The following is a 27,762-nucleotide window of genomic DNA, read 5'->3' as shown; positions in this document are numbered from 1 at the left end:
TCCAGCAGACCCTGCGACCCTTTTACAGGAAGTGGTTACAGAAGATGAATGAATGTTGCATATTGCAGGTTCACCAAATATAAACGACACACTTGGAATCAGTTGAGCAAATATTTGACTTCTTCGCCTGATGAAGAAATATTTACCTGACCATCGGACAACTTGAGATCCTGTAAAAATTGGGGTCTGTGCATATAAATGATTGTAATTCTTAAACCCTTTCTGTCTGCACTCTAAGAATTTATTTATTTATCACACAGTAATTTGACAAAACATTAGGTACACATCTAATATAGTCCAACTATATATATATATATTAAAGCAGTGTTTTTTAACCACTACACACTAGTGTGCCATGGGAAATTATCCAGTTTCACCTAACTGGGCTAAAAAACATTTTTTGAAAGCGAATTAATTATTATCTGCAAATAATATGCCATAGTCAAGTGTGTGTATATATATATATATATATGTGTGTGTGTACCTATAGGCCAAGAGCTGTGTTCATCCAAACAGGCCTAGGTTTCCCAGTGAATGAGTAGAAATATGAAAGATCATAAGACTATTTTCTTTGTTTTTATTTGATTCCTATGACTTTATAATGTTAATATTGGCTACAGAGTTTCATTTTTTATATATATTTTCGGTTGATGGTGTGCCTTGTGATTTTTTTCAATGAAAAAAATGTACTTTGGCTCAAAAAAGGTTGAAAAACACTGTATTAAAGTATGTTTAACTGTTTCGTAATTTTCCCTTTTATTTTGTTAAAACCCGTTTCACTTCCGGCACAGCGGGAGGCGCCACAGACGCGACGTCATCACAGGAAATCCAACATGGCCGACCGAAGCTGATGGGATGTGCACAGCTAGCCATAAGCGTTGGTAAAGTCCGCAGTCCCCCCGCTTTCTGCTGCAGCTATTTGAACCGCGTCGAGCGCCGTGGCTTTATTTTTTCTCACCTCGAATCGCGCCGCACGGGAACCGGAGGTAGAAGTCTTAAGTTTTTGTCCGAAAAGGCCTCGGTGAAGCGGGCTTTAGCATTTAGCATTAGCCACGTTAGCAGCAGAGCCAGCGCCTGCTTTTGTTTTTGTCGGCGTGTTTGAAGTCGGACTTTGTAAAGTATTTTTTTTTATTTTATTTTTTTTGGTAATAACCTGGATTGTGGAGCTGGAAAAATAAAAAATAACTGGAGATTTTCAGACGTTAAGGTGAAGTCAGGCTGGTCCAGGAGCGTGTTGACAGTTTATTTATTTTTCTTCGTCTACAGACAAACTTCACAACAAAGCCATTTAACAGAGGGACATTTTCTCGCGCTGTGCCTTTGGACTGAGCTTATTTGAACATTACGCCAGGAAATATGGATACAAAGCGCGCACACAAGTCTCACACTAGCAGCGGTGGCGGAGGTGGAGGTGGTGGTGGAGGTGGAGGTAGCGGCAGCAGCGGCGACGACTCCGGCCCCGCGTCCCCCTCGCGCAGCCCCGCTCGGCCGTCGAGCCAAGCCCCGCCGCCGCCCGGTGGCAACGTGTTCGCCAACGACGGCAGCTTCATGGAGATGTTCAAGAAGAAGATGGAGGAGGAGGAGAAGAGGAGAAAAGAGCTGCTGCAGCAAACAGGTGGAGACGCGAGAGCCACCGAGCAGGGACAGACATCAGTGGAAAAGAAGGCCCCTCCCGTGACGAGCTTTGTAAGGGGTTTGGCAGTTGTAAGATGAGATAGCTGTAGTCCAAAAAAAAAATGAAGCAGTCATCTGGCTCTTATTACTTTTTAATTGCCAGTAGCATTTCACACATGTGCCAGTGAATGTATTGACCTTGCATTATTGCATTATTTAACCAAGTAGTGCAGTAAAGACTAGGGCTGCTCCTCTCTGATGATGGTTTCGCTGGCGGTGCAACAGAAGTGTAGACCTTCTGCTCTGGTGTAGTCTCCTTCATTGGCAGTCCACCTGCAAGGGCTCCTGTAACGGTTTCAGTCTTCTATCCCCTAACCCAGGTGGGGAAGCGCAGAGGCGGTGTGTTCCTAAAGACCGGCATTGTTGCGAAGAAGCAGAAACAGGACTCAGAGGTAAGCGGCGGCGGGAGGGTAGGGAGGGAGGCTGAACTGATTGCTGAGCTGAAGGGGTTGCTCTTTGCTTGACGATAATGACCGCACTCTCATCTCCCTCTTTTTGCAGGCAGAGCCAGGCAAGAGCGATGCTTGGTCAAAGTACATGGCTGAGGTGAAAAAGTACAAAGCCCACCAGTGTGGCGACGACGATAAAACCAGACCTCTGGTCAAGTAGGCTCCAAAACTTTCAAGGGGGAAAAAAAAAATAATAATAACAACATCTGAGAGAAGCTGCAGCTGATCCTGAGTTTCTCAAACTGCCACTTCACTTTTAATTCTTTCAAAAAACTGCTTTTTTTTTTTTTTTTTTTTGTCTTATTTTGCTCTTTGTATTTGTCTTTGCCTTGTTATTTGTTGGTTTTTCTGATCCGGTTTTGAAAAAGGTGTTTCATAAACTTGGCATTGATTAAGTATCTTTACGTTTGTCACGTCTGGTTCATGTTAAATTTAACTGGTGACTGTTAAAAAGTGATCACTCCTGGGGATGTTTTCACCCTTTTTATGGAGGCTTACACACTTTTTCTTGCAGACTGAGTCGGGTTATCCTCCCAGGATGTACCTACATTTTGTTTCATTAAAGTTTTGTTTTAAAGTAGACCTTCACAAACCGTGCAGGGCCTGCAGCAGAGAAGCAGCCCCGTGGCGTGATGCTGCCACCTCCATGCTTCAGTGTGGATATTAATTGCTAATCACCCATAAAGTTTAGACTGTAGAACCTATCAGGTTTTTGTATGTAGAGACTCAAAGATTTTAACTCCTCCTTCACCCCCTGGATTTAAATCCAGGTTATGTTCAGTGATTTGTTCATTTACTTTTCAGTAATCTTTTTATCTTGGTGTTCAAATGTCTTCACAAAGTAATTATAGATGAAAACACTGGTTAATCAGTGACTGGACCTCCCAGATAACAGGTGTCTTTATACTTGAGACACATTGTTTTCAGTTAATTGACATTACCGTGTCAGACATTTCAGTTTAAAGGGGAAAACTTCCAAGAGGTTGAACACTTTTTTTACAGTCGTTCCAGTTTCACTTTGTGCCTCAGTTTGATCAGATTCTGACTTGTTGTAAATAAACGTCCATTTTCTTCCATTTTAGGGAAAAGTTTTAATTAAAAGTCGACTTGAGTTCTATACAGAAACAAATTCAAGTACAATGAAAATGTGTACAGCTCTCATTTTAAAAAAAACAAAACAAAAGAAGCTCAAATTCAACAATTTGCAGTTTACATTTCATACAGGTATCAGTGATAATTACATTATGATTATAAACAGCACCGAGTAGACACGCTGACCATGCATCAGAGAGGGAGACGTACAAAAGGCACACAGTCGGCCAAACCAAGCGTCCTCATTCACACACACTCGCCTAGAAATCCCATTCACTCCTCCTCCCTGTCCACAGTGATATCGGTCTATGTTGTAAACATTGATAATCTGTATTTGCCATTTTTGATTTAACAGTTCTATGAAGTATTTAAAAGTTATCAAATTGTTTTTTTTATTTAAAAAAAAAAAAGCTGATGAAGTCATAGCCTGGTCTGTCCGTTCGTCACCCAAACGCCGTCCCGACGTCTCGCTGTGGGCGTTGGAATCATCATAGCGTCTTCCTCTTGGCGTCTCCTCCTTGGCTTTGACTGACATCTGGACAGAGAACTTGAAGCGTCAGTGAAAGCTTTGTAAAGAGACGAAAATAACCACACAAGAGAAATAAAAAACGCATGCTGCCACCAACAGACGAGCAGAGGACGGGGAGGAGAAAAACAAACAAACAAAAAATAAAAAAGGACAACCCGGGACAGAACACAAGACACTTGGAAACGGAGAAAGGCAGGAGATGTGGAGCAGGCTTTGAGGTGGAGGGAGGGTCAGATTTTACCTGAGAAAGCGAGCTGCAAGTGAGGAGGCAGAGCAACCTGAGACCCTGACTGGAGACTCTTATACAGATCTGAGGAGACAGGACAGGGCGACAAGAGACGAGGGAGGGAGGGGGGCAGGAGTGAGGAGGCAGAGGTAGCAACGGCCACACAGGAGGAGATAAAAGACAGAGACATGAGGCCAGATGAGTGGAAAGTTGGAGAAGGAACCAAATGGTAAAAAAGGGAGAAATTTGGGGAAATGAAGCAAAATGGAATAATTACATCAAGCTTACGTTCAGACACACAATATGGTGATAAAACATGATGCTCTAACAACACAAAACAAAGCCTACAACAGGGGAACACACACACACAGTCTGCCTGATAATAATTAATCAAACAAAGGTGATTTGCGCTAATTTAACAAGTATAACGCATAAAGTGTGCGTCACTCACTCTGCGTCAGGGTGGAGAACGACGCGTTGCTACTGGCCGCAGAGCTGCTGGCCGCCGAGCCGGAGCCGCCCGTGCCCAGCGTGGGCAGGTTCAGCAGCTGGGGGAACTGGAAGGGCAGGGACACGGGCACCAGCCCCCCCAGCATCCCGAAGCCCAGCGGGAGAGACGGGGCTGAGCCGAGCAGGCCGCCGCCGCCGCCGCCGCCACCTGCCGTGGAGACCTGAGCAGAAAACGGGCGGTCAGACGTGTAAACAAAACACTTGGCGCTCAAGTGGTCTCGGGGAAAACCGCTGCTAGGCAACCGGCTCCAGAGGTCGACGAGGCTGACAGCTAGCGAGCTAAGAACTGAAGGGAAGGAAATAGAAAGCTGTGATGGAAGACAGAGGATCTGTTTCTAACTAAATTAGAATATATACACAGATCCGCCATAACATTATGACCACTGGCAGGTGAATAGCACTGATTACCTCTTTCTCTTAATCTATTACATACAGCATGTGGACTGTGTCCTGATTTTTGTGTCCATATTGACCACTGTCCAATATGTCCACTGTCTTACAACTGATGGAAGCTACTATGGACACATGAGTCATTGCCGTTGCCATGGCACTGTGTTTGGCACCCGTCTATATAAATAAACCAGGACTCAGGTTTCACACAGAGGAACGTTAGGCCTTAATGAGATCTTTACTTCTGGTTTTAATCTTGTGGCGGATCAGTGTATTTACTTACCATCCACTTGCACCATCTCTGAAAACATGTCACAACTCAGACCGTATCAAACCACAAGAGGGCGTCGTCGACATGAACACAACCACGTCTGAATGCGGCGGCTATGCCACAATACCAAAATGTAAATGTATTTTTTTTAACAAATAAAATTAAAAACAATTAAAACTAATCTTGTTTTAGAAAATTAGAAAATTACTTATGATTTTTGGTTGTAATTGACTCATTTGGACCATGAGAGCTGTGTGGTACCGACCTGTGTCAGCTGAGAAGAGACTGTTGACGGGACAGACGCGACTGGCTTGGCCCCCTGAGGTGTCCCACCCCCGGGCCTCTGACGCTGTCCCGGGGTAACAGAGGCCACTATGGGGGAGGCACTGGATCCTGAATGCTTGCTTATGGATGAGGAGTTAATAAGGCTGGTGTTGGTGGTGCTGTTGTTGGGCGTTTTCTGGCCGCCTGGAGGAGTGTAGCTGCCTTGCCCCGGCTTGGTTGCTCCTCCCTGGGCACCTGAGAATGGCAGGCGGTACACCACTTGGCTGCTGGGGGGGTACTGATGCATGGTGGTTGCCTGAGACCTGGGAGTCTGGGAGATGGACGGGGAGGCTGAGGTTACGACGGGGTTGGGGGTGCGGGGAGTGAGTTTGACGATGGGGGGGATGCTGCTGTGGGTGGACTTGGTGAGAGTGGCGTGCATAGGGGTGATGAAGTTGGACTGAGGCCGAGGTTGGACACCGGGGAGTGTTTGGGAGAGGGAGGTGGAGGATTTGCTCTGTGGGGTCTGGGGGAGTCGAGGTGCCTGAAAGGTTTTGGTAGTCATGAGCGAGGGCGATGAAAGGGCGTGTGGGCGAGACTGAGGAGATGTGAGGATGAGAGTGTCACTGCTGTTTGCTTTGTTATTATTGCTGCCTTTGAGGAGGACCGAGGTGGGAGTGGACACCCCCGTCTTTGATCCTGGGGGCACCAGCGGGGACGCGGTGGGTGGTGGGCGCGGTTTAGGTGAGGACGCTGAGGCAGGCATGTTGGCTTTAGCCACGCCCATACCCAAAGTTCTCTGAGTGTTCAAAACGGAGAGTCTGTGCGCCGTGCCCTTGACGACCCCCATCCCGTCCACCCTCACCGAGGGCAGAGAGGAGGACGTGACGGAGAGCGGCCGAGACAGAGGGGTGGAGGAAGACGAAGAGGTAGAGATGTAGTGAGGTGCGCCAGAGCTGGGAGTGCTGACGGAGGTCTTTTTCTGCTGCGGGATGAGCGGCGAGCTGTGGAGGCTGGAGGGGTTGGCGGCAGCCTTGGACGCGTCCGGGGACGGGGGGCTGTCCCCCTGGGCCAGGCCTTTAGCTGCGTTGCCAAGGATGGCCAGCGCCTGAGAGATGGAGTCCAGGGAGGGAGCCTCGTCGAGGGAGTCGAGACATATGGGCTCAGACGGCGTCGGAGGCGGTCGCTTGGCAACCTGAGCGCAGGGGGAGGGCGTGGCGGCTGCTGAGGGCGTCGCCCGCTGAACCCACACAGCCTCCTGAGGACACAAAACACAACATTTACGGCAACTAACATAACTCCTTTGTGTCTTTCATCACGTATCCCACCCCTTCTCATCGTTCCTTCCGTTTCCCTCCTCATTAAATTTGTCCTCATTTACAAAATAAAACATGAAAACATGAAAGCAGGGCTGTATTTGTAAGAGCTCCCCTCATCAAAACCTAAATAAAAGTTGACCAAGAGGCAATTAGCTCACCTTTGGCTTGGCCTTGGGAGTAGAAACCATCTTTTTCTTTGCCCTGACGAGGAAAAAAACACAAAATAAAGGAGTGAGAACGAGCAAAACAAGCTATGAAGAATAAAAATAAGGTCACATGACTCACGTGTAGCCTGTGAGATGACCGTGAACCATGATGCTCTCTTTGAACAGCATCCTGTCGACGGAAATAAACGGAAACATAAATAGGAACGTAAAGTACAAGTTCAACGGGAGGTGATCAGCGAGAGCCACACACCTGGCCTGCATCCAGCCCTTCGGCCAGAGAGGTTTGACTTCCGTCTCCATGAAGGCTTTGAGGTAGTCTTCCAGAGACAGCGAGTTCTTGCCCTCCAGCTCGTAGCAGCCCAGCTTCACCCGCACCAAGTTACACAACAACAACCTGAAAGGCACACACAGGTCTAGAGAATTAAAACGTCCTCCTGACCAGCAGAAAAGCCGCATTTCCAAGTGTTTCTAGGTCAAACAAGCTTCGTATCGTTGGTTAAACTGACCTGAGTTTGTCGTCCCAGATGAACTTCTTCCGAGGCCCCATCACTCTCTTCCCTGGCTTCTCCTCGTCGTCGTCCTCGGACCCGTTCTTCTCTCCCTCCCCAGACTGCTGCCTGCGAGCACGGAAACAAAAAAACATCAAACATCCAAACAGCTGTTCCTGCAAAAAAAAGAAATAAATATATATATAAGAGCGACGGACGGAGAGGGGGCTGCTTACTTTGCCACTTTAGCGATGCAGTCCATGTTGTAGCGAGCGATCTGCTCCGGCATCACGCTGCACACCGCCAGCTTCAGCTTCAGCAGCGGCGTTCGAAGTCGGTCGTCCTGGGAGATGACGGGGAAAACACACACAGTAAATACAGAGAGCAGACAACAAAAACAACGGCTTTCACACTCATTTAGACACACCTGTAGGAGAGGATAAACCTCCAGGCAATATCAATTAAACGTTCGTCCGTTCGGTTTTACAGAGGAACCCTTCTAAAACATTTGGACTAGATTTAGGCGAGGCATTTGTTGCCTCCTCTTGTTAGAAATATCACAAGACGGCTCTCGCGCGTCTAGAGGGATTAGTCCACGTGTCGCCGTTAAAAATAAGAAGTGCTACAATTAGATGGGACGGCTTCTAGCTACGGCGACAGCACAGACCCTAGCGCCATAGCTGACGTGAACCTCCCTAGAAATGTGACTACGTGTCGCAGCGACGAAGACCACAAGAGCTGTGACTGGTCCACTTGGTAGTAGCGCGTTTCCGCTTTAGTATTTCCAGCTGATTCTCCATCTCTGCCATTTTCGAATTGATTTGTTTTGGATCAATAAAGATGGAACGCATAGAGGAAAGGTTAACGGAGGAGGTTCGGAGATACAAACACTTGTATGACTCGTCTTCAATCGCCACTGTTGAAAGTGAAGCAGGAAGTAGAAGCAGAAATTAACCCGACTGACGTTTTTATAGAGCGACCGAGACTGATGAATGCACAAGTATAAATTGCTCGCACCGGTGTAGGTTACGGCGTCTATGTCCTGCAGTACCCTAAAAAAAAAAACTTATGGGAGAGCTTCAAACTGCAGCACAAGCGTCTTAAAGCTCATCCACATACCTGTATGTTGAGGCTGAGCTTCTTAAGGCGTTTGAGCAAAGCTTCTTTATTGCAGGGAACGAAGGCCTCCAGGTGAGAGTAGACGGCTGAACGCACCTCTGAAGACTGCTCCTGAACCTGCAACTCAATGCTGACACACAAGAGACCAATAAATATCTACATCTGTCTGATTTTAAACCAATCTACAAAATGGATTATTTATTTATTTATTTATGCTGTACGCTACTAACTCCAGTAGGATGTTGTTCATGTCCAGTGTAAAGAACTTCTTCCTGCCCTCTTCGTCAAACAGACGGGACGCCTGAAGACAGACAACACCTGTTAGCGTTCATGTTTCTTAAAGAATGTGTCACCATCGAACTTAAAACAGTGAATACTGAAGGTCGTACCGCTCTCAGGTCTTCGATGCGCTTTGCGAGCGGGCCCGGGAGTCCGTTTGGAAGAGGAGGAGGAGTCGCCATCACGTTGCCCTGCGACACCCTTATACCTCCCGTTTTATGCCCCATCCCGAAGGAGCCGTTCTCTCCCTGCGCCGGACTGGACGGCTGAGGAGAGTCCAGCATGCCAAAGTCCAGGTCGCCCATCATGTCCTGCAGCACGTCGTTGTTGGCCGAGCCGAGCAGCGACATCACGGTCGGGTCGGCGGACAGGTCGGCGATGTTGCAGTCGGGGCCGCCGCCCAAGACCTTGGTGTGGGCGTTGAGGAGCGCACTGTTGGTGTTGGGCACTTTGGGTCGTGGCAGGACGGCAGACGGTATGTTCTTCTTGCGCATCTCCTCCTTCTCTCTGGTGAAGCGACGGAGCATGTTGGCCAGGTGGATCGAGTCCTTCATCAGCTTCTTCCTCTTCTTCTTCTCTGGCCGGTGAACGTTCAGAGGGGAAACTCTGCAAGAACAGAACCAGAACATTTAATCCACAGTGAACACAGAGACGATGAACTCATCTAAAGTCTCATATGACTCCACAAAAACAAAACAATTAACCAGTAAACCTCACCCAGGCTTTGGTACTTTGTTCTTTCGGGGTTTCTTTTCCTCTAGAATTCCGCCTTCTTGCTTTTTCCTGCGTTTTTTAATCACCCGTTCTTCGCCGTCCTTCGTCTTCTACAAATAATCAACCATAAAAAAAAGCTTTATTAGTTTAATACAGTCAGCAACAGTCTGGATTGTTATTTTAGCCGTAAATCCTGACACAATAAAACTTTAATTTGAGGTATTCACATTAAAACAGGAGGAGATGTGTAGGAATTAAAACCATGTTTATACAGTCCCTTAATTTCAGGGGCTCAAAACTGATTGGACAAATTCACCTAATGCCAGAAATGACCTGTGTTTTTAAACATAACCCTGAGGACGTACCTTGAAGTGGTTATCGTCTGCGTTTTCTCCCTCAGAGTCGGACGCAGCTCTGAACTGCAGAGTTCCCGTGTTGATGTAGAAGCCGCCATGTTTTGTGGTGAGAGAGGCCGGCACCAGCTCGTCGTACTAGAGGTCAGAAGAAAACTACTGTTAGACTTTCTTCTACTACTACCACCACATCACGATGCTGCTACTGATGCTTTTGCCACAGCTGTTCTCCCCACAGAAACATGACACATCACGGCATCAAGCTGCGGCTGTAACCATCTATTTCCAGAACATGCATGAATAAGGAAAGACAACTCTGAGTAAACTCACCGCCTCTGAATTGTCTATGAAAGGGTCGGTCTCGTCGTAGCCGTAGCCAATGTCAATGAGATCCTGCATCCGGTCCTTTTTCTTCTTCTTTGGGGCACCACCCTGAAAACGAAGAGCAAAGAAAAAGGATTAGAAGATAAACCGGGGGAAAAACGCATGCCTTTAGCACCACGGAGCATTCTGCAACCAAAGTAAACCAACTTATTTACGACATGTAACTTGAGGGAGAGAGAGAGGAGCATCTGTTGTAGCAAAGATACACAAACATTGTTCACAAACACAGGACGATGACGCAGAAGCAAACCTGCTTGACCAGTAAAGTTCAGCTTCACAGCCCCACCAGAGGGCTTCCTCGCCAAGACTGAAATTATTTGCATTTATCGTTGATGTGTACTGAGCTTCCACAGGAACATGTCGAGGCTCAAATACCGATCATTCCCACTGCTAAAGACCGACCACGTCGGATAGTTTGCATTTTTTTCACCATCACGTAGCTCACAGCTCGTAGTGGTTATTCTCTGGAGAATATTCTGGACAGTGTTCGTCATCGTTCTGAACTGTTGCACAAAAGCCAGACTATTTGTCCATGTTGATAAGAGTATTAAAAACTCTCAAAACGGATTAAATTCACTGACAACCCCAACATAAACATGCGTCCTCAGAGTTATTCACTTACATATTTGCTCTCAAATTTCCTGGCCAGCTCTTCCACCTCCCGCCTCTCCTTGTCGTCATCGGCAAAGGGGTCGCTGGGGTCGAGCGGAGGAGCGAGTCCCTTGGGCGCTGTGGAAACGGCCGGCTTTACCTGAAATTAAATGATTTATAGTCGTCAGACAGCTGAAACATGTGCTCATGTGGCTTTTCTGTCTGTACCCGGCTTAGTTTGTCCTTGCCACCGTCGCCTTCAGGCTTGCTCTGGTGGGTTTCAGGCCGGGTTTTGTAAATTTGTATTGTTATTGACGCTATATAAATAAAACTGAATTGAAACTGAATGAATCTGAGAAAACAAGCATGAAAACATAATCATAAAACATAAAGTCTGGAAGAGAGAGTCACTCAAATAAAGTCCTAGTGTCCCATCGTAGAGTTAATCAAGACTTAAAACTTTACAGAAAGCTTAATTATATCCACGCTGACACTTTATGGAGGTTACAGTATCCAGCAATTGTTTAAAATTACTGAAAGAGAAGTTGATTTATCGTTATTTTTATTTTAGGTGCTGTGTTTTTTAGCACTATCAAGTTATATTGTGTTGTACCAACAGCTGTTCCTATTGTTTTGGCGTTTCCAGTCAGTGGCTAAGATAAATAACAGAAAACACTTTTATAACAGCACCACAAACTACATCCTGAGTGACTTTACACCTTTGTGGCAGCGTTTCAACATAAATTAAACACTAAAATGAGTTTAATATATAGTTTAATCCAATACTATCATTTTAGACTGCACCTGTTCTCACTAGTGTACCTAATGTTTTGGCCAGGGGGGTGTACATGCGACTAACCAGGACTAATTCAGCTTCTACTTTACAAATATTAATAAAATGAATATAAGACAACTAATAATAGTAATAAATAAATAAATGTGGAGTGTATTAATAAGTAATAACAGCTCAGAGTGGCTGTCTCTAACCTGTGAAACATTTGAGTTGACCAGCTCTCCGTAGTTGAACTCGGAGGACCCTCGCTCGTTCGGCTCGGCCAGAGGGAGGGTGAGACGGACGGTGGCTTTCCTCTCCCCGGACTCCGCGTCGCTTCCCTTCGGGGTCCCAAACAAACCGCCGCCGCCGCCGCCACCCCCGGACCCGACCACCACCGTCGCCCCCGCCGCACTTCCACCTCCATCTTTCCCGAGAGTGAGATCGACGACGGCCTCATCTTCGCGGCGGCGCTTCTTGCCGGACTCCGGTGTCGCCGGCGCGGCGGCGGAGGCGGCGGCGCTGGTGGTGGTGCTGGTGCTGGTGGTGTTGGTGGAGGAGGCGACGGCGGGGTTGGTGTTGAAGGACGAGATGGTGACGAACGGTACTTTCCTCGGCTCTGCCATTTGACGCTCTCCGTCCGACGAACAAAACGGGGGAGCTAACCTGGAGACGGTCGACAACTACGGCTAAGCTAGTTGCTCTGCTAGTTAGCTTCCTCAGAACGAGTGCTGCAGGCGACACAACGACTTTTATCTCCGCTCCGGCCGTTTTAATCCATAAAGTATTATCCCCGGCACGGCCCCCGTCGCCTACGAGGGACTTAAACTGTAGAAAATCGCAGTTTTGAGCGCTTCCATGAAACTGGTGGTTAGCTACCGCAAAGAGGATTCTGAAGTAGCCATCTTGATCATTATTATCATTATTCAGAGGCTGGGCGTGCGCGTGAAGAGAAACCGGAAGCCGTGGAGGAAAGGGAACCGCGCTCGACCAATGGCAGCGCCGGAGCACGCCCACCTGACTGACACGCGCGAATATGGAGGCGACGGCTGTTCCGTGCATGGCGGGATGTCCCTGAACGCATCTGCTGTGTTTTACGATAGTAGGAATTTATGATTTTGATTAATAAAAATACAAATAAATAAATAAAAATATAAATACTTTTTGTTTATTTGTTATTTATAAAGCTAAAGCAATACACTTAAAACGTAAAAATGTAGTTTGCCACTCAAAAGTATTCATTCTTTAATTTCCAAAAGTTTTTGATCCCTTTAAAATATCATTTTATTTTTTAATAAATGCAAATTATGCAGTCTACAAAACATATATATATTATTTATGCACAATCAAGTTTTTAAACTGTTTTAGCAGCATACAGTTATCACTGAAAATGTGCATACAGCTAAACAAAATGTTTGAAGATGGTTCTCATATGGTTTATCGATTATTTCTTTTGGTTGTTCCCTTCAGGGGTCGCCACAGCGAATCGTCTGCTTCCATCTCGCCCTATTCTCTGTATCCTCTTCTCTCACACCAACTACCTTCATGTCCTCCTCCACTACATCCATAAATCTCCTCTTTCGTCTTCCTCCAGACCTCAGCATCCCTAAATATATTCACTATCCCTCTAATGTACAAAACCCTGATCCTATCCATCCTGAAGAATAGTTTATATGTATATATATCTCTATCATACCATTTTACTGTACAATATAAAGACTTCAGAGGATTATTTTGGAAATTTGAGGGTTGTTGGTATATTTACCAGGAAATATCATTTTTATTTCCTGGTATGGCTCCATACATAAAGAGGTCTATTGAGAAATGGAAACAATATTCACTTGGGCTATATGTATGCCAAAATAGTGTTTATAGTGCACTTAAGATACATAGATCTTTCATTTTAGTTGCATAAACTTCTTGGGCTTCATGAGAACAGTGAACCTTTATTCTCTGGTGTGAAGTAGCTCTGTATATTCATACCGACGTCCTCTGGATCAATGAGGTCTGATTCATTCATTCAGGTGGTGGTACTGAAGGTATTTGGTCATAAAATCAGTGATTTGTGCTTTTTCCCCATACTACAACCAAATACACTGGTTTCCCACAACAGCTCATTACAGCATAAAAGTCCATTTCAGGTCTACTAGCTTTATTACACAGTGTCCTAACATCAGATAACCCTTCACAAATATCAAATGAACAGAACCACAGAGTCAAAGTGTAAAAAACACTTTTATTGTTGCCATAGTCAACGATTTAAGACCAGTCGGCGGTGGCACCACCCCAGTCGGAAGCCTGAGCAGTGGGGGCAGCGGACCAGTCCTCCGTAGCAGGCTGAGTGCTCCAGTCCTCTGCAGAGACAAAAATAAATTACCGTCAACTTGGAAAGAAAAAACTGCACCACCACGTGTATAAAACACATGGAAGTGGGATCATATAAACTCACCAGAGAATACTTCACCTGTTTTGACAGCTGGGGCAGCTGTAAGAAAAGAAGATTACAGTTAATACACATGTCACAAGATATTATAGAAGTTTGTAATACTCGGAAGTATTAAATGAGTCGGTGCAAACAGTGATCTTACCTGCAGGGAACTGCTGAATGGGCACAGATGGAACTGCAACACCCTCGGACCAGTCGGCCACCTCGGGCTGAGCAAACTCAGCTGCAGGAGCGCTCCATTCTCCCTGGAACTCCTCCTTGACTCCGGCCTTCTCAGCTGCAGCCTGTTCCTCCTTCTCGATCTGCAGAAATTAAGTGCAACACTGAAGCAGGATGTTCTACTTATTTTTTTTTAAATAAAGTAACCTCAGTGTATGCTGCTTACCTCTTCAGGGTCCCTGTAGAAGTACAGATCTGGCATGACCTCCCATGGGTGCTCCCTGGAGATGGTTCCCCTCATCCTGAGAACCTCCCTGGCCAACATCCACCACATCAGACCCACAGAGTGGTGACCCTGAAACAGAACACCCATTAAGTCTGTATTGTGCTCCATATAAAGGCATAAACATAGTATATATTAAACAGTTTGGTGTTTTGTGGCAAGACCTCAACCCCTAGACTCTCATGTGGTTTAGAGAAAAGGAGTTAAAGACCTGGCATCTTTATTTAGCACACGTCCTACACCCCGCACTGCACAGACAGGACGGCGCCGGGCTCTAACGGTGTGCAAGATGTTTAAAGTCAATTTGATTCCGCCTCACCTTGTTGTTACAGGGGATGGCGATGTCCACGTATCTGAGTGGGGAGTCGGTGTTGCACAGAGCGATGGTGGGGATGTTGACGTAGGAAGCCTCAGTCAGTGGCTGATGGTCAGCGCGGGGATCAGTCACAATCAGGAGGCGGGGCTCTCTGAAAGCAGCCTGGATCTGATTGGTGAATGTACCGGGGGTGAAGCGGCCGTGGAAGGTGGTGGCGCCGGTGGCAGAGGCGAACTTCAGCACTGCTCTCTGAAGGAGGCAGAGAGAACAGGTTAAACTCAGCATCTCAGCTATGATCTGATGATTACATCTTCTATTACATTTTACACTGTGGCTCAGGTCACTATCAAACCCCAGTCATGGGACAGTCGTCCTCATGGTGTTAGCGAAAACCCGGCCGGATTACTCTCGCACACTTCCGACACCTGAACACCGACATCGGTGCCCGGCTTTAATGGTGTGCAGAAACTTTGGCTTGTCACTAGTTTGACCAGTTCTCTACCTGTCCAGTGTTCCTGGAAGAGATGACGCACACATCAGCTGGGTTCTCAATGGCAACAATGGCCCTGGCGGCAAGCAGCAGCTTTTCCCAGGTCTTCTTCAGGTTAATGATGTACACACCTGTAGAAAGAACCACAGTCTAAGTAAAGGAGAATGTTTGGATGTTATTTTTTATGGATGCTGACTTTTGCGACAACGCTGCACCACTCACCGTCACTTTTCCTTTTGTAGACGTAGTGCTCCATCTGGAAGTCCAGGTTGGTTCCTCCCAGATGGGTTCCTGCAGCCAGGAACTTCAGCACATCCTCCTCCTTCATTTGAAGGACATCCAGACCTCCGGACATCGTGACCGCTTTCCCTGCGTTACGAATTTATTGGGAGAGCTGGGAAAAGATGGAAAACATGGGCATCAGTCAACTGTGGGCTTGTTTACGCAATAGTTCTTACTAATACACGTACACTAGTATTCCTTTAATAAATACACCTTTTGTAAACATCTAAATCAGAACAGAGGCTCAGTCAGATTGAGAAGGGTGGTGTAAACCTTTCATACACTGATCAATGTATAGTTTAAGCTAATAACGTCAACAATTAATCAGTTTTTCTCTGGAATAAATCCATTCTTTCCACCGTATGTGGGGTAAACGTCAGGAAAAGTTTCCAGGAGGGTCAAAATATATTGCTAATAATAATATTGCTCTCAAAATATATATGCAATGAGCTCAGCGGTCACAAGGATCCTTAGTCGACTCATTTAACTGTAAAAAAGGGGCACATTAGCTTAAATGCTAGCAGCTAAAATTGCTCAAATGGCTTTTTTAGGTGGACGAAAACACTCTGGTTTGCGGTGTAGCTTTACTACATACCGTCAGGCTGAGTTTTTGTTTTTAAAAAAAACATCTATTTGCGTAATTGGTGAATATTAATCGGTATTTTAGACTTGACGTTAGCGGAACACCGCGAGAGGAACGCGTGTTCGTGGATAGCAAGTTAGCTACGCGCGCTAGCAACGGCTAATCCCTTAAAAATACACGGATTAACCCTTTAAAGGTAGGACTTGTGCTTCTCTTGTATGATAATATTAACTAATACAACACTCAGTTGTGCAATTTGTCTTGTTTTAAGCGTTAAAACGGAAAAAATGACCGTTTAAACTCACCACGAAACAACGCCGTATGGAAGTCTGACCACACGGTGAAAAAGAGGGCGCTGGGAGGAAATGACGTAGCATTTATAGAAAATGCCCGAGCTTGTGATTGGTCGATTAATTGCGAGTGCACTTCCGCGTTGTGGCCACTAGGTGGGGCTTTTTTTGCCATGTGCTGCCTGTGAAGAGGTAACCGGAGGTCGGTTCGCCGGGATATCCCATATTAAGACAATGGAAATGGAAAGACCATATTAAGACAATGCTGAGACGTTGACTTCTCGGTTAAAGACTGACCTGTGTCGCAAGTATATTTGCAAGAGATAAAGAGTTCCAGGCAAAAGGGGGTCATAATATGTACACAGTGACACAATATGTTCAGAAATTATCTAAGCAAAGTGCAGAAATTGGGCATTTTAAGGTGCAGGAATGGACCTGTACACGAAGACTGAGCAGACGCAGATATGTAGGTTAACTGGTAGTGAAACTAGGATTAATGCCGAGGACACGAGAGGTGATGGACGTTACAAATACAGGCTGAAAACAAAAAATATTACACTATAAATCACTGACTTTTAGCTTAGACGTGACATAGTGGTATAGTAAAGCATAAGTAAAGCATAAAATAGGAAGGTTCACTAGTGAAAGCAAATAAATTGTAATACAGTCACCCTAAATCCCCCTTCATGACTGCTATTCTCAAAACCATGTCAGGAAATCAGCGATTCAACCGTGTGATTGAGTGTTTCTGTTATTTAGCCGAGCTCACTCACTAAAATGAGGTTGTTGTAATAATGCTGAATGCCATAACCTCCCTGAAGATAAGTGCAGGGCTGTTGTATGTCCTGGTTTTGTGTACCTAATGAACTGGCATGTGAGCTACATGCTATTGACGAGGCCTGCGTTGCACACATTTACAACATAATGAAGATGTTTGTGAATTTAATGATCTGCAAATCCAATATATTGATTACAGCTCTTTCTCAAACGTCCTAAAGTGTCTTACTGCACTGCTCCTTGCTCTTATGTCCCATTTGATGTAACTGCACCACTCCACCTCATGTCGCTTATCTCTGCGATAAGTCTGCGGCCGCCGTGTTCTCGCAGAGCCTCGTAATGTGCTGAGCAACAGGTCTTTGCAACCTCTTGGAAGTGCTTCCGCAACTTTCACACAGTTGTTAATTATTATTATTTCCTCTTTTATTAATGAGAGGGAAGGCCACAAAGGAGAAACTTTTATTTTGAAGGATCGTAACAGAGCTGTTGAGTTTGTAAACCATGTTTTGCCAGATTATTTATTCCTTGGGCTCCACAGAAGTAGAACAAAGATAAAAGTTGAAGTTCAGCTCAACGTGGCTGCTTTAAGTCTGTTATGTCACAGTGACCCCTGCCCACTGTGACACCAGGAATTCACTGTGTCATGAGACATCGCTGCAACGTTTCAGAGGTCGGTCGAGCTCTTAACAAGAAGCTGATGTTTTTCTGTTGAATCATTTACTCTGAAAAGAAAAAAAAAATCAATCTGCACACGAAATAAGAACCAAGATGTCTTTTATTTTCCTCTGTAAAGTGGAAAAGTGTGTTATTAACAAAGGGTGAATACACGTTAAACACATGGGAGGTGTTAACAATCACATAAATAAGGCTGTGTTACGTACAGGGATGATAAGGCGGATGGTTTCATAAATGGCTTTTATAAATGGAATAATGGTCAATTTAATGTTACAAACGTCAAAGTGAAAACACATTTCTATAAAGTAATGTCGGCTTAATTCAAAATGTGTATAATAATATAAATATTCATCCCCTTCAATGTTTGTGACCTAATTAATAAACTCGGGTCCAGCCAATTAACTCCTTGTTTGTCGTTTGACGTCCAATCACAGAGCTCCTACACAATGTCACTGATTCTATGTTAGACAAACAACAGCAACAGTGGGTCCATTCCTGTAGAAAAATGCTGAAATCCTGTAATAATAGAGTCTAGAGGTAACGAGGAGCAAACGTGAGCGGAGACTGGAAAAGATTGGGGACTGACAAATGATAGGAGCCGTCCGTCTAGCTAGCAGTCTGACAGTCATCTGAGGACAGTGAATGCGTCTCAAGTGGCTCTGGTATAAGGACACCAGTTGTCTTTAAGGTCCTAAGTCAGGGGATGGACCAAAGAAATGTCCAAGTCACTGAACATAACCTGGAGTTCAGTTAAATCCAGGAGGTGAAGAAGGACACCAAGACACTACTGTGAAGCAGTCTAGTGAAGGAGGACATCTAGGACTACTACGAAGTAGTTAAAATCTTCACCAGCTGAGACGCTACTTAGAACAACTGTTGGACGGGTTCTTCACCAGTCAAAGAGAAATGTAACCTCGACTAGAGTTTACCCCAAAGACATGTGGGACGCTCCAGGCTCAAATGGAAGAAGCTTCCTTGGTCTGATGAGACCAGACTAGACGGTACGTTTGTCAGACACCGTCCCCACTGTGAAGCATGGCGGTGGCAGCATCATGATCCCTTTTATAAAAGCAGTAAAAATGGAAAACATCCAAAAACATGAATGCTTTTTAAAGGCACGGTAAAGGCACAGAGAGTTTTAAGTTAAGGCTGGGGTTAAAGTGCTTTTAGAGCGAAGCCTGAGCTGAATCTGGGACAGCCAAGGAAAACACTTTTTATACAGCAGACTTTCATCTCGTCAAGCTTTCGGATTCTCCTCCGACGCTCCTATGAGCTCCTCCACATGTGGCGGCTCTGTCCTGTGAACCTCTAACGCTCGTCGCTGCGAGCTTTATTTCTTCTGTCTTTCACAAGGTTCTCGTCTGCGCTCCCCTTCAGGACTTGAGTCCGACGTGCGCCATCATCTGCTCGTACACGGTCCACGCCATGGCGGCCATCATGGTCCTCCTCAGAGAGCGAGGAACCGCCCCTCTGAAGAAACCCTGGACTCCGTGTTCCTTAGAGAGGGAGGCATGAGATGTAATCATTAACAGTTTATCCTGCAGACACGCAGATAAAAACCGAAAGATAGTAAAACACGTCTGCCCCGGAGGGAACTGACTGAAATAGCTACCATATAGACGTATCTGATGGCCTCGGCTGTCCTCAGCTGTGGATTCACTTGAACTTGGGTTTTGACCACGTCGGCGGGTTGAGTGATCAGAGAGGCCAGGACGCCGGCCAGGAGCCCACAGCTGAAGTTGGCCACAGGGGCCGAAGGAGAAGAGCTGATCTCTGCAAGAAAGAGAGAACGATCATTTAAATGGCGCCGTCACTGGATGGTTAGGGATCAGGGGATCGGCATCTGTAGCGTTAAAACGTCTTCTTCTTCTTCTGTTCTAGTGGCGGTTGGCTACTGTCAAAGCCAAAGCAAATCCCAGAAGAAGAAGAAATACCAAAAGCACGTGACTAAACATGTGTGCTGCGTGAAAGAACTTTACTCTGGACAATAAGTTCAGTCAGACGCCAATCTGTAAATTATGTAATGTGGATGTTTGGCGAGGCGGTAGCAGGAGATTGTCATTCAATACTACCAACTCAATTCAACACCACGGGGAGGAAATTTTGTTTATTTAAGATTGGACTGGGACTCGAGTGGGAACATACTCAATATTGAAAGACCAGTATTAGTTCAGGGGAGCGTAAAAACCTGATCGGGACATCCCTGTGTTTGTCCATCCGTCCATCTGTATTTACCTTTTGGCAACGAGGCCTTGGTCTGAGTGTAGAACATGACGTAGATCCCAGAGAAAGGCACGTCTCTGAGCAGGGTGGCCATCAGACCGGAGAACAGAGCGGCGGGACCTTCAGTCCGACAGACGCTACGCAGAGCTCCGGCCACGCTCCCGTAACTGTACCTGCCACACTGACACACGACGGCACAGAGTTTAGTCCAACGTGCACACACTAAGATCACAAATACGCATTTAATAGACGTGTGGGTTAAATAATTGGTTCTTTTGTGGATTTAAGTTTCGATTTTTCCATTTTTCTGTTCAATTCTAGTTAAAACGGGAGAAATAATGAAGTTGCGGTGCAAAACCTGCTCTGAATTATGTTTCTCTTTGCTGAATTAATTGTTGCTTTAAAATAAAATGCAAATTCTCCCCTTAATGTACATAAACAAAAGAAGAACCAACACTTAAACACCTCTGCAATACCAGTAGTTAAGAGGCGAGGCCAACTACAACCCCTTGCCATTTCATTAGGTACACTAGTGGACGCATTTTAATTTAAACAGTCCTGCACTAAATCCTCCTTCACGGCTGCTATAACGTTCAGTTTGTTCTGCTTAGCCCTTGGGACTCTGATATTAGAATGCATTTGTCTCTTACTAGTGTACCTAATGAAGTGGCAAGCGAGTGCTCATACAGAATCAGCCGCTTACCTCGAAACGCGTCTTGATGACGGTAACCGGCAGCATTAAGACGCCCGCCACCGTCCGAGCTCCGCCGCCCAGCAGCACAGCCTCCACGGCTCCGGGGCTGCTCTCCGGGAAGAAGTGCTGCTTCAGAGAGTAGTAGGTGCTGAAGTAGATGCCCACTCCTGGGATGGTCCGGGCGAAGGACTGGGGGAGCAGATAGATGAGAAGGTTTTTTTTTTTTTTTAGATGAATGGCTCAGACAGGAAAAATTATGTTATGAGAAGTATGAAGACGTTCTTACCGGTGAAACCCCTTTCCAGAGTCCCTGCAGCTTCTCTGTCCTCACCACGCTGAGGAGCACGGACACCATGCCCACTCTGCCTGACCTGGAACAGCGACATCCAGATAAAGCTCATCAGTTTTGAGTAACAAACACTGCGTGACCCGCATGAACGATTTCAATAAATTGACATCAGGAGAGAGGTCACACGGGCAAGAAAGCACGTGATGCATGCAGGAGGATAATTAGTGACGACTGACCCAGGCTGCACGCCGCTCTGTAACGTCTGCAGACGGGTCTTGACCAGGTCGAGGGGCTGGAACAGCAGCGTGGAGCAGGTCCCGCTGAAGGAGCCGCACATGAAGGCTTTGATAGCCGGGTGAGCCTGAGGGGGTGGGGATAAGTTGGACAAATTTCAGTTTGAATGCACAGCTACAAACCAGATGCACCACCACTGTATCCCTTTATTTTTTAAAGCTAGGTTTTTCAAAATGAATGTTTTATTCGTCCTAAAATGACAAATACAGATCATTATGTCTACAATGATTTCTTAAAAGAAACTTGAGACATAAAATTAGCTTTTTTACAAGTAATCTTGTAAAGAAAAGTGACCAGCGATGTAACAACAGAGTTTGATCTTAATTATCCAGCTGCAAGGAAAGTCAATCAGCATTTCAGAGTGTTGTTATCAGTCGGACAGGACATCCTGACCAAGAGATAGTTGTGGCAGTCGTCCACAATAACTAATATAAGGTAAATAAATGTGTGAATAAGTGTTCCAGCTGCAAAACTCACCAGTGACAGTTCCATAATTCTTCGGGATGATGAATATGTTTATCCAAGACGCACAAGTTTAGGTGTATCCTCTCCTTCTGAATGCTGCTGTTCAATCTAAGGCGCCTGAAACAGAATGAAAAGTCACAAACTGGCCTTTCATACGATGAGGACGAGGAGGAGGAGGAGGAGGAGGACGAGGCATGCGTGCAGTCCTCCAGTCTGAATCAGGGAAGGTACACACAGATCCCTAAATAGACAGACCAGATGACCAACACTGTGTTTCCTATTAGTGACCACCAGACACCAGACACACAGCTACTCATTAACTAACCAAAGAAAGTTATTGTGCAACACGTAAGAGACTAATGCTGCATGTGTGGATTCCCTTTAGAGAGCCCACACTCCTACAAAATAAAAGGAAATATGAAAGAGAAGAGCCCTTACTCATGCTCCTACAAAATAAAAGAAAATCATAACAATATAAATAACATATAGACTTTTTGAACGTCTTAATATAATAATATGATTATTAATGTATTTCTTAACCTACTTAAATGGTTGATATTTACTACTATTTCTACCAGAATTGTGAATTTCATACAAAAAGCATAAATGCTATCTATTACTTAAATTAGCTGCTAGCATAAATGTTCCTGTTTAAAACAGTTAAAAAACGAAAACGCACCTTAAAATATTCACTTGCCGTCGAAAACCAGCAACAAATCGCTTTATTACTTCCTGTAACAACCAGAGCGCAGACAAGACTGAAGAAGAGTCGTTGTAAAAATAAAAAGACCTCCCATTAAAACTTAAACCGGCCGGTTCCTGCTTGAGTCGTCGTAACCGGGGGCTAAACCCCACCCACCCGATAGAAGGGCTCTGATTGGCTGGTCAACACTCTGACGTGTGGTGCATGTTAAAGGCGCGCAACTTGATTGGTGGTTTGAGTCAATGGTTTGAGTACGTGACAGGTGAAGCAGGCGCACAGTGATGCAGACAAACTTTATTTTTTAATTTAAAAAAAAGACAAAACCAATTGAAACAGTGCAACATGGAATAATAAATACAACATTATTTTAATTATTTTTTTGTTTAATAAAATATATAAAATAATCAATATATTTTTTAATAAATAAATAAATATATATATATAAAACCTTTACACAAAACTATATATAAAATGTATAGATACAATTATAGCGTATTTATTCTATATATCAAAATGTTTTATCCATAAAATAATTTGTAACTGATTTTCTTGACCAAATATTAAAAACTAAAATCACATAGATTAATATATTTTATAAATAAAATAAACTATTATATCTGGATTTTATATATAAATAAATTATGTGTTTTATGTAAATAATATGTAAAGAATACATTATAATTAGACATTTTATAATTTAGTCTAGATTAAATAAATAATAATGTAATGATTATTATTTATTTCATGTAATCATCATGTAATGGCATTTATTTCCATTATAAAGATTTATTTCATATATAAAATATTTATACATTTTAGATTATTCTATTCAGAAAAATATTGTAATTTATTATATTTATAGAAAAATGCAGTAAAAAGACAAAGACAAAATGCACCCACTAAGATGTATTCAAAGTTCTGCAAGAAAACATTTATAAATATTAATGATTTCAATTTTTTTTATTATTGTTTTAAATGGCAAACACCTGCCACAGTTGTGAAAACGTATGATGACTCAAGTTTTGTCCCAATAAGTCAAAGTATAACAACATTATTAATACAGCTGCGTTTACCCAGAACAGCTGCTGTGGAAAATGTTTAAATTTTATAGAGTATGGAGAAAAATAGCTGAGATTTGTGTTCATTTTTTTGCTGATTATATTTAAAACCAAAGATATTTCTCTCTCTATATGGGAACAGAAAACTATTTCCATTTCGTAGTGTTTTAATTGCCATTATTTTAAATCACGGTGGAAGACAAACCATAAAAGCAGCTTTCTCACCCAAACGCCTCCATCCCCGTTTACTATAACTTATGGTGAAACCGGTTCTGACTCGCTTTTGTTTTGAGTTCCACTTATAGAAACCTTGACTGCCCTCTGCTGGAGAAAAGCAAACAACACTTCACCTTCGCCAGCAAACATCACAAGGACACGGAGGTAGCAGTTTAGAAAGCATCTTTAATTGCATTAACATTTCACAACATGATTTCTGTTCCAGAGGTGCAGACAGACACAAATATTTGAGATATATATTTTTTTTCTTCTTTTGTTTATCAAAAAAAAAAAAAAAAAAATGCGACCCTTTTAATCGTGAGCTGTTAAGTAACAACACATTCCTCTCACTTTCCAGCAGTGTGAGCCAAAAGCCGACCCCGGGGCACAGCTCGTATCTCCTCACACGCGACTCCCCCCCCCACCAACCTCGAGGGTCTACTACGAAGGCCGATCAAGAGTTTAGTGTACATTACGGTAATGTTCCTACTTCCTGAATCTGCCTTTTTAGTACTTTACAACCTCCTATCTCAACAAAGCTGTGCCCTGAGAATACAGTGTGTGCTGTGAGTAAAACAACTACCCCACCACCCTCTGAATTCGACCCTGAACATTAACCAAAAAACACTGATCATGATAAACATAAAAAAAAAAAAAATCAATGCATGTCCAGAAAACAAAGCCCCCTGTCCAGCTGCATTTAAGGCCCTTAGTGTGTGTTGGCACTTACTAAATGAGCTTTAGAAACTTCTCCTTAACCGTTTCAATGAAAACACACAAATGCAGTGGTTTATAACATTGAGGCTAAAGTCGTTTGTTTTACTTCTTCTTCTTCTTTTCAGTGCAAAATTAAGAAATTTCAGCACAGACATAATCACGATGCCTTCAGTATGCCAATGAGTCTCCGATCATTACTTGAAATCTGCCTCGAATTTTTAAGTTTCCTCATGAAATGTAACAAAAAGCCCAAAAGCATAGTCACGAGTGCTAATTGCAGCTAAACTGATAGAGTACATTTCAGCGTATAAACCTTTGAGCCGAGAGCGCGAGCATAATAAAGCACTTCCATTCTTAACCATTATAAAAACGTCTGCATAAAATACAACTCTATTAGATTGAGATATTACTTTGGTCCCCTTCCAGTAATCTGCCTTCATTTATGTATACTTCTTTCTTTATTTTCCTTTTCTTCAATTAGAAAAATAGATCCTAAATCAGGACTAATATTAGTGGAATGCTTCCTTATAAAAATATTTTTTTTTATTTTTTCCCAGAGAATGAAAAATTAAGCAAAAGAAAGATTTTGGCCCAAAATATAACGTATGTGTGAGTTTTTGTCAGCTAGAAGATTGTCCGAGTTTACTGGTGTATATGTGTGTGTGTGTGTGTTCTAAATGCATAGATTGTCGCAGGACTAAACTTGGAGGAATGAGCTGAGTCCCTGTCTCTAGTCTGGACAACTTTAAGTTTGTTTTTCCCTCTCTGTTCAGAGTTACAGTAATGTGTGTCTGAATGTTTTCTTGGGTCTATTTCTGATGCAGCTCTAAGGAGTCACTGTTCATTCAGCCTTGGGCTCTGGGGTCTCGCTCTTGGGCTCGCTCTCCTCGTCACTTTCGATGCCGGAGGTGCGGGGAATAGTGCGACGCACGGTGAAGGGGAGGTCACCACGCCTAAAACAGAAAAATAAGTTAGTACACTGCTACATCTATCGGTGTATGAAACTGTATAATAACGGGAGCCGTCCTCACCTGAGTTTGTTCTTGAGGGTGGTGACTTCGCGGTTCATGGCATCTGCCGACTCTGTGGCATCCTCCAGCTCTCGCTGCAGTTTCCTTCGGTTGGCATTGGCTCTCTGAGCCTCCTCCTCAGCCTCCTCCAGCTGACGCTTCAGCTGCTTCATACGAGAGTTCAACTTGTCCGCCTGAAATAAAACACAAATAAATTGTTGGTCTGTTACATTTCCAGTTGATTTGATGCTTCACAGCAGCAGAACCACTTGTCAACACATACTGTGGATCTTATTTCCTTTAGTTTCCACGTCACAAACCCTCTCTCTCTCTCTCTCTCTTAACGATGGAGAAGGGAAAGCACTGACCTGGTCTTTGAACTGCTCCGCGCTGCGCCTCTCGTCGTCCACCTGCAGGATGACTTCCTTCAGTTTCTTCTCGGTGCGTCTCACAAGTTTGGTGGCACCCTGCCTCTCCCTGGGACAAAAACATAACATTTGTAAGACATAAAGAAATGAAATGTACCGCTGGTGAGTGGAACCATTCTTGTTTGTTCTCTCACTGCCACAGCTTTACCTGGTCTCCATGTCCAGCTGTTCCTCCAGCTGAGCGATCTTTGCCTCCAGGGCGGCCATGTTGGCCTTGTACTTGGACTTGATGGTTCCCTCGAGCTCCTGCAGCTTCAGTTTCAGCTCCTTGTTCTGACGCTCCATCTGGGCACGAGCGCCTTCGAGACGCTGAGAGGTGCTGCGCTCGGCACCCAGCTCCACGTTCATCTGGTCAGTCTGAAAAAAACAAAAAAACAAAATGAGATCAGTGTTTTGTGATCACTTTATGTTTTTGCTTTTAAAAACAGAAATGAAAACTGGACCTGGAAACAATTCTTATTTTGAAACGCAAAATGAAGAAAAGAAACCTCTCTTTTATTCTAATCATCAATTAGACTTATTTTTGTTTCTATTATGATGATTTAATCAAGTTCTTATTTAGAGTTTACAACCAAACTTTGAATACCAAAAAGTACACGGACCCATGAGCCTTCAACAAACCTGCAGTATTGCTTTCTTCAGCCTGTCATTGGTCAGCTCAGTGTTGCACTGCTCCTCCTCCAGCTCTTCCTCCAGCTGAGCAATACGAGCCTCCAGCCGTCTCTTCTCCTCAGCGACCAGAGCACTGAGAGTCAGGGAGAGGAGGGCAGATGTAAGAACACAGACGGAGGTGTTCAACACGTGATGCTCACACCTAACAGTTTGCCAGTCTTACTTCTTGGCGGCCTGGCTGTTAATCTCATCCTGCAGTTCGTCTCTCTCCTGCTGGGCCTGTCTCTTTACTCGCTCTGCAGCTGCCAGCTCCTGCACACGAAAGAGAAAGAGTTTAATCGTGTAACAGAAGCAGGGGACAAGAAAATAAAGGTGAAAACCGAAAGGTGTGATCCCTGACCTCCTGCATCTGGATCATGTCGGCCTCCATTCCCTTCAGCTTCTTCTCAGTCTCCTTGCTCAGGGCGAGGATCTCCTCTCTGGACATGCGAGTGTCCTCGAGCTCCCGGATGAGCTCCTTCATCTGGGCCTGATGACGGAAAAAAGGATAAACTGAGCAAACTGGGATCATGTCGTTGTACTGATGTAAACACAGAATATCTGCTTATCGAACTCACTTGGAGTTTCTTCAGCTGCTTCAGGGCCTCGTCTCGGTTCCTGTTGGCCATGTCAATGGCTGCCTCCAGCTCCTTCAGGTCCAGCTCCAGCTTCTTGCGTGCGGCCACGGCTGCAGATCGCTGCTTCCTTTCATCCTCAAGCTCCATCTCCATCTCCCGCACCTGAACAGACATTGATTTTCCATAAAGGTTACAGCATCTGCGTCGTCTTCTTTATGTCTGTGCCCTTTTTTAATTTGGTAATTTCCCCCCATTTCTTTTGACTGAATTCTGTCCATATATCATGTTTCCTTCAATCTTATGAGGCGTCATTTTATCCATGTAGGTTACCTGTTTAACCAGAGCCCTCTTCTTCTCCTCGCCCATCTCATCACGCCCTGCCAGGTCTCTCTCGTACTGGGCTTTCATGGCCTGCATGTTGACCTCCAGACGCAGCTTGGCATCCTCTGTGGCCTGCAGCTCATCCTCCAGCTCTTCCAGCTGAGTCTTCATCTCCTCCAGCTGCTGCTCCATCGTACGCTTAGACTTCTCCAACTCGTGGACC

General features: G+C 44.6%; 5 protein-coding genes across 6 annotated transcripts in view; 1 reads left to right on the top strand and 4 right to left on the bottom strand.

Moving 5' to 3' along the window:
- Window positions 1–821: 821 nt before the first annotated feature.
- Window positions 822–2,521, top strand: trir (telomerase RNA component interacting RNase). Its single transcript, XM_084570981.1, has 4 exons — window positions 822–986; window positions 1,267–1,686; window positions 1,995–2,066; window positions 2,176–2,521. The coding sequence occupies exons 2-4, from the start codon at window positions 1,357–1,359 to the stop codon at window positions 2,281–2,283; spliced, it is 510 nt and encodes a 169-aa protein (XP_084427107.1). The 5' UTR covers window positions 822–986; window positions 1,267–1,356; the 3' UTR covers window positions 2,284–2,521.
- Window positions 2,393–12,736, bottom strand: LOC311506862 (ubinuclein-2-like). Its single transcript, XM_084570980.1, has 17 exons — window positions 11,807–12,736; window positions 10,851–10,979; window positions 10,175–10,276; window positions 9,857–9,982; window positions 9,495–9,601; window positions 8,888–9,383; window positions 8,729–8,799; window positions 8,499–8,628; window positions 7,616–7,722; window positions 7,398–7,508; window positions 7,142–7,285; window positions 7,010–7,060; window positions 6,883–6,925; window positions 5,407–6,663; window positions 4,422–4,641; window positions 3,986–4,054; window positions 2,393–3,750 (listed from the first exon to the last, which is right to left on the bottom strand). The coding sequence occupies exons 1-17, from the start codon at window positions 12,215–12,217 to the stop codon at window positions 3,704–3,706; spliced, it is 3,621 nt and encodes a 1,206-aa protein (XP_084427106.1). The 5' UTR covers window positions 12,218–12,736; the 3' UTR covers window positions 2,393–3,703.
- A 1,071-nt stretch (window positions 12,737–13,807) lies between these two features.
- On the bottom strand, window positions 13,808–16,502 carry rpsa (ribosomal protein SA). Its single transcript, XM_084570783.1, has 8 exons — window positions 16,456–16,502; window positions 15,508–15,679; window positions 15,298–15,416; window positions 14,799–15,044; window positions 14,423–14,551; window positions 14,180–14,339; window positions 14,056–14,076; window positions 13,808–13,945 (listed from the first exon to the last, which is right to left on the bottom strand). The coding sequence occupies exons 2-8, from the start codon at window positions 15,638–15,640 to the stop codon at window positions 13,851–13,853; spliced, it is 903 nt and encodes a 300-aa protein (XP_084426909.1). The 5' UTR covers window positions 15,641–15,679; window positions 16,456–16,502; the 3' UTR covers window positions 13,808–13,850.
- A 1,338-nt stretch (window positions 16,503–17,840) lies between these two features.
- On the bottom strand, window positions 17,841–21,884 carry slc25a38a (solute carrier family 25 member 38a; the record flags this gene model as incomplete). Its single annotated transcript, XM_084570055.1, has 7 exons — window positions 17,841–19,388; window positions 19,505–19,665; window positions 20,128–20,296; window positions 20,819–20,998; window positions 21,096–21,180; window positions 21,335–21,459; window positions 21,870–21,884. 7 exons carry the CDS (start codon window positions 21,882–21,884, stop codon window positions 19,266–19,268), a joined length of 858 nt encoding a protein of 285 aa, XP_084426181.1. The 3' UTR covers window positions 17,841–19,265.
- A 2,116-nt stretch (window positions 21,885–24,000) lies between these two features.
- Window positions 24,001–27,762, bottom strand: part of LOC311506621 (myosin-9-like) — a 31,239-nt gene continuing 27,477 nt past the window's right edge. For both annotated transcript variants that reach the window (XM_084570654.1, XM_084570655.1), the window contains 9 exons: window positions 27,549–27,761; window positions 27,219–27,380; window positions 27,002–27,130; window positions 26,825–26,913; window positions 26,611–26,734; window positions 26,138–26,346; window positions 25,930–26,038; window positions 25,583–25,755; window positions 24,001–25,504 (listed from right to left, as the gene is read on the bottom strand). In XM_084570654.1, coding sequence (XP_084426780.1) covers window positions 25,393–25,504; window positions 25,583–25,755; window positions 25,930–26,038; window positions 26,138–26,346; window positions 26,611–26,734; window positions 26,825–26,913; window positions 27,002–27,130; window positions 27,219–27,380; window positions 27,549–27,761 — 1,320 coding nt within the window. In that variant the 3' untranslated portion in view covers window positions 24,001–25,392. The remainder of the gene's footprint in view (window positions 25,505–25,582; window positions 25,756–25,929; window positions 26,039–26,137; window positions 26,347–26,610; window positions 26,735–26,824; window positions 26,914–27,001; window positions 27,131–27,218; window positions 27,381–27,548; window position 27,762) is intronic.

The sequence above is a fragment of the Chelon labrosus genome, assembly GCF_963514085.1.
Source record: "Chelon labrosus genome assembly, chromosome: 21".
NCBI lineage: Eukaryota > Metazoa > Chordata > Actinopteri > Mugiliformes > Mugilidae > Chelon > Chelon labrosus.
The sequence above is the reverse complement of the archived record's forward strand: the minus strand, read 5'-3'. Positions and strand labels throughout refer to the sequence as shown.